The sequence below is a fragment of the Carcharodon carcharias genome, chromosome 5 (genome assembly GCF_017639515.1).
Source record: "Carcharodon carcharias isolate sCarCar2 chromosome 5, sCarCar2.pri, whole genome shotgun sequence".
NCBI lineage: Eukaryota > Metazoa > Chordata > Chondrichthyes > Lamniformes > Lamnidae > Carcharodon > Carcharodon carcharias.
Genome location: NC_054471.1, coordinates 101,720,890 through 101,733,308, shown reverse-complemented (window position 1 = coordinate 101,733,308; position 12,419 = coordinate 101,720,890). Strand labels below are relative to the sequence as shown.

At 44.4% G+C, this 12,419-nt stretch overlaps 1 protein-coding gene across 1 annotated transcript in view; it reads right to left on the bottom strand.

Annotated features, from left to right (window-relative positions):
* The window catches only part of LOC121278286 (CUB and sushi domain-containing protein 1-like), an 844,854-nt gene that overhangs the window by 60,601 nt on the left and 771,834 nt on the right, over positions 1-12,419 (bottom strand). The window contains exon 48 of the mRNA XM_041188558.1: positions 3,431-3,613. Coding sequence (XP_041044492.1) covers positions 3,431-3,613 — 183 coding nt within the window. The remainder of the gene's footprint in view (positions 1-3,430; positions 3,614-12,419) is intronic.

Sequence of the window (12,419 nt, the reverse complement as noted above, 5' to 3'; positions counted from 1 at the left end):
CGAGTCCTCATGACCCTTCAGTTCTGTCGAAGGGTCATGAGGACTCGAAACATCAACTCTTTTCTTCTCCGCCGATGCTGCCAGACCTGCTGAGTTTTTCCAGGTAATTCTGTTTTTGTCCAACATAACCTCCCTGCTCTTATATTCTATGCCTCAGCTAATGAAAGGCAAGTATCCCATTTGCCTTCTTAACCACCTTATCTACCTGTGCTGCTGCCTTCAGGGATCTATGTACATGTACACCAAGATCCCTCTGATGATCTGTACTTTGTAGGATCCTACCATTCATTGTGTATTCCTTTGTCGTGTTAGTCCTCCCAAAATGCATCACTTCATACTTCTCAGGATTAAATTCCATTTGCCACTGCTCTGCTCTTCTTACCAGCCCATCTATATTGTTCTGTAATCTGAGGCTTTTCTCCTCACTATTTACTGCACCGCCAATTTTCATGTCATCTGCAAACTTACTGATCATACCTCCTATATTCACGTCTAAATCATCAATGTACACTACAAACAGCAAGGGTCCCAGCACCGATCACTGTGGTACACCACTCATCACAGGCTTCCAACCGCAAAAACAACCTTTGACCATCACCCTCTGCCTCCAGCCACTAAGCTAATTTTGATTCTGATTTGTCAAATTGCCCTGGGTTCTTACCTTCTTGACCATTCTCCCATGCGGGACCTTGTCAAAAGCCTTACTGAAGTCAATGTAGACAACATCAATTGCACTACCCTCATCTACACAACTAGTCACCTCTTCAATCAAATTTGTTAGACATGATCTCCCCCTGACAAAGCCATGCTGACTATCCCTGATTAATCCCTGCCTCTCCATGAGGAGATTAATCCTGTCCCTCAGAATTTTTTCCAATAGTTTCCCTACCACTGATGTTAGGCTCACTGGCCTGTAATGACCTGGTATAACCCTACTACCCTTCTTGAATAATGGTACCACATTCACTGTCCTCTAGCACCAGACAGGATTTGAAAATTAGTGTCAGGGCCCCTGCAATCTCCTCCCTTGCCTCACATAGCAGCTTGGGATACATCTCATCTGGGCCTGGGGATTAATCCACTTTTAAGCCTGTTAATACCTCCTCCTTTTCAATTCTAATTTGTTCAAGTATATCATAGTCCCCCTCCCTGATTTCTACACCTACATCGTCCTTCTCCATGGTGAACACAAATGAAATGTAATGATTTTAACCTCACCTATGTCCTCCGTCTCCACGCACAGATTGTCACTTTGGTCCCGAATGGACCCTACTCTTTTCCCTAGTTATCCTCTTGCCCTTAATATATTTATAAAATGCCTTGGGATTTTCCTTTACCTTGCTCGTTAGTGTTTTTTCATGCCCCCTCTTTGCTCTCCTAATTACTTTTTTAAGTATCCCCCTACACTTTCTATACTCCTCTAGGCCTCTGATATGTTCAGCCCTCTGTATCTGCCACATGCCTCCTTTTTTTCCCTCATCCAATCCTTTATATTCCTTGACATCCAGGGTTCCCTGGACTTGTTGGTCCTACCCTTCAACTTTACAGGAATATGTTAGCCCTGAACTCTTACTCTTTCCTTTTTGAATGACTCCCACTGGTCTGATGTAGACTTTCCTACAAGTAGCTGCTCGCAGGCCAGGTCCTGTCTTATCATATTGAAATCAGCCTTCCCCCAATTCAGGATCTTTATTTCTTGTCCATCTTTGTCTTTTTCCATAACTACCTTAAATCTTACAGAGTTTTGGTCACTATCCTTGAAATGATCCCCCACTGACACTTCTACCACTTGCCCGGCTTCATTCCCTAAGATCAGGTACGGTACTGTCCCTTCTCTTGTAGATCTTTCTACGTGCTGGCTCAAAAAGCTCTCCTGGGTGCACTTTAAGAATTCCGCCCCCTCTAAGCCTTTCACACTAAGACTATCCCAGTTAATATTGAGGAAGATGAAATCCTCTACTATTATTACCCTACTATTTTTACACTTCTCTGAGAGTTGCCTACACTGTTCTTGAGTGAGATGTACTCTGGGGTTACTGGAGTCGTACTCAAATTTGTGTTCGTGTAAAATTGTTAAACTGGAGCCCCAGACTCCTTTGGAGCAGTTTAATTCTGACTAATGGTTCGTCAAAACAAGAAAGAGTGAATTAGACAAGGGTATCTGAAATTGTTACAAAAATGTTTTTACAAAAAGCTGAAATTCTTATGGCATACGCTATTGTGGTGAATGGGGTCAGAATGTCCTCTTCACTGTTCCTATTTCATGTCAATGATCTCCACTCAACACACAATTCTATCTTTTTTTTTACAAATGGATCTACTCTTCCTTCTTTCACATACTTCAGTTTATGCACTCTCAAACTGCAACTCTTCTGCTCAGGTTTTGATCTCCTCTGATGGGGCAATGAAATCAGTTTCTTTCAAATTTCCAACACAGTTTCTTTGGGGATAATTTTATTGATGCCGTGTACTTATACTTAACCTGCCTTTCAGGATTCCCCTGGCTGCATGGGTATTCTGGGCCTCGGGAAGCCCAGCCATTAAAGGGAGGTGAGGACTAAATACTAAATGCTTTTCCAGGATGTATTGCTCGTTGGCTAGGAGAAGCTGGAATGCATCTTCCCAATCCCCCAAGCTTACCTGCTAACCTGCTCATGATTGTATTCTGCATTCTCCACAACCTCCACCACCATCGGACCTAAGCCACCCTCCACTTGCCCCATACATCAGGTATCAGACATCCACCCACACCCCAGGATTGGCCTTTTCCTTGACCTTCCTTTTAATCCCAGTAGAATTTCCTCTTTTGCTAAAACAGCTAGACTTCAATTTTGCTTCTCTGCCAAAATCGTATGTTTCCTTCAACAGTTCTGAAAAGTAAATTCAGTTAGGTTGGATGCCTGACTTGACAGGATCATAGATCAAAGTATGAGAGTCGAAGTCATCAATCTAGCGAGACTGCAGACTAGCAGAGTACAGCCTTGCTGACTTTGCTCTTTAATTTCAGCAAAATCTAGGTTCATTCAAGACTGCCTTTTACTCTCACCTCGAGGGCATCACTTCTAACACTGGTCATACACTTCTGCACAGGGAAAAGGAAAAATTATGGTTCCTTAGCATGTTATCAAATTGATCTGCACTTCTCTGAACTTTCTTTATTCTTTCCAAACTTATTCAATATACCTCTTTACACAATCTTGCTGCTTCTTTGTTTTGTTGAGGTCTGGGTGGACTTTCCAGTCTACTAGTTGACTCATGGTATCATATTATCTCAAAATTGTAGAATTCTTTCTGCACCTCAGTCTTTCTTAACTGTTGCAGCACTCAGCCTTTTAAAATGCAAGTTTAATAATGTTTAATTACCATTTCCTAGAATGCCGAATTTATTTCTTTGCTAAACTTGGTGATATATTAGTGGTTCATTTGTTACCTTCACAAACTGGGTGAACACCTGACCAGGAACCATTTGGTTTGCAGGATCGTTCTGAAGATCCTCGGAGAGTATAACCTGCTTCACAGTTAAAACGCAGTAGACTTTTTATCTTGAACTCATCACCTAGTCTTGACCCATGAGCTGGGATGCCAGGATCGCCACATAAACCAGAACTGTCTCCTGCAGAACACACACAAAGCATTAGTCTTGCTCACATTTTTATATGACTTTTTAATCTAGAAAATATCAATCTTATTATGTCATATAGGATGATGCTTTGAAGTTGGCATGTGGTAAATCATTAATTGAAAGTCAACTTTAGTTGTCATTTCAAATGTATTCATATACATCAGTATTTAGACTCTTTGCAGAATTCAGGCAGAAGAGTAAATCCAAGGCAAGGGAATACACAATAAATGGTAGAATACTGAGAAGTGTAGAGAAAAGGAGGGACCTTGGAGTGCATGTCCATAGATCCCTGAAGATGGCTGGCAAGGTAGATAAGGTGGTCATGAAAGCATACAAAATACTTGCCTTGAGACATAGGATATAAAAATAGTGAGGTTATGCTGGGACTGTATAAAACTCTACTTAGGTCACAACTGGAGTCCTAAGTGCAGTTCCAGTCACCGCACTATATGAAAGGTGTGATTGCACTAGAGAAGATACAGAGGATGCTGCCTGGATTGGAAAGTTTAGTTATAAGCCAAGACTCGATAGCCTAGGGCTGTTTTCTTTGGAACAGATGAGGCTAAAGGGAGGTCTAATTGAAGTGTATAAAATTATGAAGGCTCTACACAGAGTGCATTGGAAAGCCTTATTCCCCTGAGTTGAGTGGTCCATAACCAAGGGACATAGATTTAGGGTAAGAGGTAGGTTGTTTCAACGGGATTCAAGAGGAAATTATTCATCTGGAGGGTGTTGGAGAGGTGGAACACACTGCCTGAAAGAGTGGTAGAGTCAGAAAACCTCATAATATTTAAAAGGTATCTGGATAAGCACCTGAACTACTGGAACCTACATGACTACAGACCAAGAACTGGAAAGTGAGGTTAGACTGATGGCTACTTGTCAGCCTGTGCAGACAAGAAGGTTCGAATAGTCTCCTTTGTTTTGGGTTTTTGTAATGATTTAAAGCACCAATCACTCACAAAGGATTGGATAAATAGGCTGTGGATTCATTTATTAATTCTAGGTATATGTGAACAGATACAAATGGACAGAAAGCTTGAAGACCTCAGAGTTGCAGAGCTGTGTGTGTGTGCTCGCTCTGCTGAAAGCAAAAGTGAAACTAAAACTTGATTGCAAGACACACTTCCTTTCAAGTTATGTTATGCTGTAATCCCTTAAAGGCATATTACAACACGAGTGCATTGTAAACTTTCTGTTATTCTATAATTCTATGATTTTCACTATATTAGAAATGCAGGCTCAGTAACACACAGGATTGTCTGTTTGTGTTAGATATTTGCAATACTTAGACAACTTTTAAGAAAAAGCAAAAAACAAACTCCGACCATTCACTTGAAAGTATTAAATATTATGTTAAATTTCTTTGTAAAAAAAAATGTTATGCAATTCATGTCAGGCATGGAAGATTTTCTCTGCTATATGTAATGAACTCATAAATCCATTGATAAAAGGTTGCTTTCATGAGCGAGAATGAGGAACTTAAAAAAGTGTCTAAGTGGAGAAATTAAGGGAACTGGCAACAAATCTCCTGGACCTGACGACCTGCATGCTAGGTGTTGCAATTATAGCTTGAAGGAATGTAGTAACTGTGGCTTTAAGGCTTATAGTGTTGTATAATATCACATGACAGTATGAACAAATCAGTCCTAAGTGTGGAGAATCTCTGAGTGGGAGTTCTTCTTCTAGTTGTGGAACTTGATGGAAGCATGTAACTGCTGCTGCAGCCTGTAAATAAGGTTTGATGTTTGTAATGAGAAACCTGTCTGGAAAATCAAGTCCATAACAAACTGGCAATGAGGATAGGTCAGGTCCGACATTGTCCCTCACCCAACTACTGTGAGTATCTTGATTAAACAGAAGAAAAGGAAGATAAACTCACTAAATATGCCATATTTTGGCAGGATTGACCCCTTTGAACCATTCACAGAATCACAAAGTCACACAGCGCAGAAGAGGCCCTTTGGCCCATCGAGTCTGCACTGACACGTGAGAAATACCTGACCTACCTACCTACCTAATCCCATTTACCAGCATTTGGCCCATAGCCTTGAATATTATGACATGCCAAGTGCTTATCCAGGTACTTTTTAAAGGATGTGAGGCAACCCGCCTCCACCACCCTCCCAGGCAGTGCATTCCAGACTGTCACCACCCTCTGGATAAAAAAGTTTTTCCTCACATCCCCCCCTAAACCTCCTGCCCCTCACCTTGAACTTATGTCCCCTTGTGGCTGACCCTTCAACTAAGGGGAACAGCTGCTCCCTTTCCACCCTGTCCATGCCCCTCATAATCTTGTACACCTCGATCAGGTCGCCCCTCAGCCTTCTCTGCTCCAACGAAAACAACCCAAATCTATCCAACCTCTCTTCATAACTTAAAAGTTTCATTCCAGGCAATATCCTGGTGAATCTCCTCTGCATCCCCTCCAGTGCAATCACATCCTTCCTCAGCAGACTTTAGCCCCCAAATTGAATTCACAGAGGATTGGAATCAATATGTGGAATGCCTCAGGTTCTATTTCCAGGAAAACAAAATAATGGGGCAGGAAAAGAGAACAATTCTGCTAAGTGTTTGCGGGAGTAAAACCTATAATTTAATCCGAAGTTTGATGGCCGCAAATGTCCACGATTCGAAGGCCTTCGGTGAATTGGTAGAACTTGTTAAGGGACACTTTTAACCCAAACCCTCAGCCACCAAGCAGAGGTTTAGGTTTAATTCGAGGGTTAGAGCCCCAGGGGAGGACATTGCTACATATGAGGCAAAATTGAAATAGCTGACTGAACACTGTGATTTCGGGGTGACTCTAAGCAATATGCTCAGGGATCACTTGGTGTGCAAGATGATGCCTTTCAACGATGATTATTAACCGAAGTAAACCTTGATTTTAAAAAAGCATCGGAAATAGCGCTCGCGTTGGAAAGCACCGAATGTGATGTACCAGCTACACAAGGTGCACAAAAGGACGCTCTTTTCTCGTTGCGGTGAACAGACAGCCAGGTGTGGCATGAAAAGCCAGGAAGTGGGAGACAGACCACACTACTCGAAAATTTAAAATAAATACAGGAAACAGCTCAGCAGCAAATCTGAAAATGAATTGTTACCAATGTGGAAGCAATTATACTCCTGAAACTTGCCGTTTTAAAGAAGTGGCGTGCTATATTGTCATGAAAGAGGACACATACTGAAGCATTGTAAAGCAAGCTTGAGACATACTCCCAGGCAGCAAACAAAGTTAATGAAAGTACATAATCTGCAAGAACCAGAAGCCACCAATTCTGATCTATTCCCTACTTAATCTAAAATTAGAGAAGACTGAGCCAATCGCTGTTATTCTGCAGATAAATGGAAACCCTTTAATGTTGCAAGTGGACATTGGTGCTTCAACCACTGTAGTGGGAGAGCATACCTTCAAATTTTTAAACAAGGGTACTCAACAACTGAATTTGGAGCGGACTTCAGCCAAATTAAAAACTTATACTGGCGAAGCTATCCAAGTGAAGGCTTTACCACTCTACCTGTTTATGATAAGCGTCAAACAGCACAACTCCTAGTGGTGGTAGAAGGCAAAGGATCGAGCCTTCTAGGTCATGATTGGTTGAAAGAAATTAAACTAAATTGGTCTGAAATTTTCTAGCTACGAGAAAGAAAAATTATGACCAGGCTTTTCAAGACAAATCAGGGAGAATCAAAGGCCTTCAGGCTAAGATTTACGTTGACTCAGAAGCAGCTCCTCGTTTCTTTAAAGCAAGGCCGGTGCCATATGCTCTGAGGGGGAATAAATGATAAAAAGGCAAAATTAATGGCTCTTTGCTTAAATGCACATAGTATTTGGAACAAAATAAATGAATTAACGGCACAAATAGAGGTTAATGGGTATGATTCTATAGCCATTATGGAGACATGGTTACAAGGAGATCAAAGCTGGGGACTAAATTTTCAGAGCTATGTGACTTCTCGAAAGAACAGGTGAGAAGGAAAGGGTGGTGGGGTAGCTTAGTTAGTGCAAGATGGAATAAGTGCAACAGCAAAAAATGATCTTGGATCAGAGAATGTGGAATCCATATGGGTGGAGGTAAGAAATAACAAGAAGGAGACAGTGGTGGGAGCAGTCTTTAGGCCTTCTAACAGTAGTTATGCTGTAGGACAGAGAATTAATCAGAAGATAATGAGGGCATGTAAAAAGGCTGTATATTAATCATGGGTGACTCTAATTTTCATATAGATTAGGAAAATCAAATTGGCAGAGGTAGCCATGCGCAAGAATTCATAGTGTGTAATCGGGACAGTTTCTTAGAACAACATGTTGTGGATCCAGCCAGGGATCAGGCTATTGAGGCAGGTTTAATAAATGATCTCAGAATAAAAGATACCCGAGGAAACAGTGGCCATAACATGGAAGAATTTCGCATTGTATGAAAGTGAGAAATTTGGGTTGGATACAACTGTGCTAAACTTAAATAAGAGTAATTACAAAGGAATGAGGGCAGAGTTGGCTGGAGTGGACTGGGAAAGGAGTTTAGCAGAAAAGACAGTTGATGAACAATAACAGACATTTAAGAAAATAGTTCATGACTCACAACAAAGAAATATCACAGTCAAGAAGAAGGATTGTAGGAAAGGGATAAACCAACCATGGAAGTTAAGGATAGTATTATGGAACATGGCTCATGGAAAGTTAACACGCAGAACTTCAGCAATTTGGTGTGTTAGCTTTTGTTACAAAGAGATTGGAGTACAGAGTAGAGAAATCTTACTACAGGGCATTGTTGAGGCACGCCTTAAGTATGGTATGCAGTTTTTGTCTTCTTATCTAAGGACAGACATACTTGCCTGAGAGGGAGTGCAATGACGGAGTGGAACCAGACTGGTTCCTGGGATAAGGGGAATGTCCTATGCGGAGAGATTGGATAGACTATAGGCCTATGTTCCCTGGAGTTTAGAAGAATGAGAGGTGATCTAATGGAAACGTGAACAATTCTTAAGGGATTTGACAGGGGTGATGTTGAGAAATTGTTTTCCCAGGCTAGAGAATCTAGAACATGTAATCACAATCTCAAAATAAGGGGTTGGCTATCTAGGGCCGACATGAGAGGAAATTTATTTACTCAAAGGACTGTAAGTCTTTGGAATTCTTGATCCCAGAGGTCTGTGGATGCTCAATTATTAAGCACATTCAAGCCAGAGGTCAATAGGTTTTCAGGTACCGAAGGAATCACAGAACATGGGGACAGTGCAGGAAGGTGCAGTTGAGGCAGGAGATCCGCAATGATCTTGTTGAATGGCAAAGTAGACTCAATGCAACAAATGGCACACTCTAGCTTCTATGGATAGAATCATCCACTCCTGCTGTGAGTCATGGCGGACGTAAACGGACAATATGGCAGGAAGGTCAAAAATCGGTTTCACTCTGTCATGCAATACGTTTGCAATCGTCCGCTCCGCCCACCAATGGCGGGCCGCATTTCTCACCACAGGACGTTGGGAACTTAACTGTAATACATCTGAATATCATTATAAGCCCAGCTTGCCAGAATCATCCACCCTTGCTGGATTATCCGAGTATGTTGGCGTGCAATCACAATAGCACTTATAAAGTGTGCACCTGGCGAGCTGCACTTTGAGAAGAACTTGGACGTGAGTGCACAGTGACGTTTTGCAGCGCTTGTGAGGGTTGTCTGTCGGACCTCAAGGTTGAGGTGGTGCACATTCAGACGAGGGCACAGGCAAGTCGCTTTTTCCTGGCTGGCTGACAGGGTGGTGCTGGGGCAAAGGCTGCAGTTGAGGAAAGTTGGAGAGGGGTGCAAAGGCAGCACTCCTGTTGAGGAGAGATCGGTGGGAGGAAGGGAGACAAGATCACCACTCTGGTTGATAGTAGTACACAAGTACGTGCTAGGGTGAGGCAGGTGGGAGGGGTGGCAAGTGGCCAAGCATTAGGGAAACCTTGTATAAAGTAATCAATCCTCCGCAGCTCAGATAGTTTCAGGCAAAGCCACATTGATATGCTTGGAGTCGGGCCTCTAGCTTATCTGCCCACTCAAGTAACGCAGAGGCCTGAAAGTGCCACCAAATACTCCAGAGCTTTTCACAGCTTGGGCACAGACTACAAACTAATGAGTGTCAGTCACACCTGCCACCTGCTGCTGGATTTGGCGCCAAGGGGACATTGAGGGCATCCACTGCCAGTGGCTGTGAAAGTGACCGTGGTGCTCAAATTTTATGCCAGCGGTTCCTTTGAGGGCTCCACAGGTGACCTCTGTGGAATATCGCAAAGCTCCACCCACAAATGCATCCAGGAGGTCTTGAACTCCATCTTCGCAAAGGCACACAACTTTGTGCATTTTGCCCGGGGTCAGAAAAGTCAGAATGCAAGGACGCTGGGATTTGCCCAGATCTCAGGTTTCCCACAGGTGCAGGGTGCCATCGACTGCACTCACATGGAGCTCAGATCTCTATGGTAACAAACGGTCAACTATGTCAACCGCAAGGGCTTCCACTCGCTGCATGTTCAGCTGGTGTGTGACCACCACAAATGCATCCTGCAGGTTTGTGCACAGTTCCCAGGGAGTGTCCATGACACCTACATCTTATGTAGGTCTCAGATCCTTGATGTCTTCCAGGGTCCACAGAAGCTTTGAGGGTTAAGGGTTACCTGCAGAGAACGTGGCTGATGACATTTGTGCGGTGGCCTCTAAATGCAGCAGAGAGAAGGTATAACGAGGCTCTTGCTGCAACTAGCACCTTGATGGAGCAAATCATCGGGATGTTGAAAATGAGGTTCCGGTGCCTGGGCCGATCTGGTGGAGCCTTGGAATACAGTCCGCAGCAGGTGTCACGCATTCTCATTGCCTGCTGTGCCCTTTACAACCTGGTGCTGCATTGGGCAGAGGAGCTGGTTGAGGAGAAGACGGGGGAGCTGCGCATCTCCTCCAATAAGGAGGAGGAGGTCCTTGAAGATGAGGTGCCAGCAATGAGGCCATCGCACTGGCCAAAAGAGGCAGGCGTACTCGGGAGGCCCTTATAACAGCTAGATTTGTGGAAGATGATGACGACATGCAGTGAGGAACCACCATAGATCCTCACATTGCATCTGTGAATGTTTGACTCCACTCTGGTTGATGGCAACGCACGTACCCTCTTGTGAAAAGGCTCATGTCATGGAGATGCAGTGGAGGCTCTAATACTCACTTGATTCCAGGAGGATGATGACGATATGCAGCGAGGACACTCCACAGATCTTCACATGGCCTCTGAGAATCCCTGTCTCCTGTCTGGCTGAGGGCAGCTCATTTGCACTCTGTGATCAGGGTCATATCATGGAGACGCAGCCATGAAATTTTAAATGCACCTGATCCTTTGTCCACCTTCAGCACCTGACCCCTTCAGGAGCACAGCGTCACCAGTCACAGATGCTGAAGAGAGGGGGCTAGCCCCACCTCAAAAGGTGATGAGAGCACATCGAGAGAATGACTGAGCTCTATGGCGCCTGCCCATGACTTTCTGGCAACAATGACAAGCACCGTGCAGGCATCAGTAATGTGTCCAGGGAGTGAGAGGCCAGATTATTACTTTGGTCTGAAGGTTACACACTGCACAGGGAAGAGGCCCTGGACTGAGAGACCTACATTTATCTTGTGCAGGAACCAAGGTTTCACATCTGAGTGACACGAACACTGCTCATCATAACAAGGATCCATAGGCAAGGAGACATTCTTGGGGATTTATTTACAATAGTGAACATTATGTACATGAGATTAACATCCAATCTCAGGCTGTGCAACTACGTCTTCTTAACCTTTCTAACCCTGCTGCTATGTCTTGGTGTTCTCCCCACATCCACAGTGGAGATGGAGGCAGCCTGCCCACTGCTACGCTCTCTCTGTGATGACATTGATGGGTATCCTCTGGAGGGCCAAGGCCTGGAGGGCTCCAGTCTACTCTCGGGTTCCTGCTGTGTGGTAGTGGCACCCTCCTCGGCCTGTGGAGTTGGAGCTGCTGAGGCCACAGAAAGAGGGGTTTCAGGTAGGCCAGATACTCCTGAGGTCACCTGGGTGGATGGCCCAGATTGTGTACCTGCTGATGATCCTCCCTGCCGGTGCCTGAGACCCCCTGGCTGACTCCTTGAGAAAAGGAAGCTGGTGTGAGATCGACCTGCCCTGCACCCATCTTGCATTGATGCTGTTGGAGACCAACTATGGTGTCAGCGATGGAATTCAGCCTGAACACCATGGAGGACCGATGTCCTGGACCAAGGTTTCAATGGCAGCTACCATCCTACCAGTGTTGACCTTAATGCATTGGCACACCAGTGTTACCACCTCAGATTGAAGGTGGACGGACTCCTCCATCATGCCTTGCAATCTGAAGAGTGCAGTGGACATCCCTTTCTGATGTTCCCAGATTTGCCTTTGCAGCGCCAGCAACTGAGGTATGACTGAGTCCAGAGACTCGTCATCTGACTCGCACTCAGCAGATTTCTGGGCCCCAGCAGTCCTCCGAGTGCCAGGCACCTGGGAAGTTCCTGCTGCCGCCTACTGTGGATCAGACATGATGTGCTCACCAGATTGTGACCCCCAGACTACTCTAGAATTAGGACCCACTGAGGTGTGTGTCTCTGTGCTGGTGTAGGGTGTGGGTGAGCACTGTGAAGGGTCTTCATTTGGGGTTTCAGCAGATTCTTCTTCTGGGCTGTTTTCAGGGCTTGACTCACGGACCTGGGTCGTGGACTCACTCGGCTGTTTCCCAGATATGCCTGCGAAAGCAAGGGGAGATAATTAGTGCATGGCAGTGGCCTGTG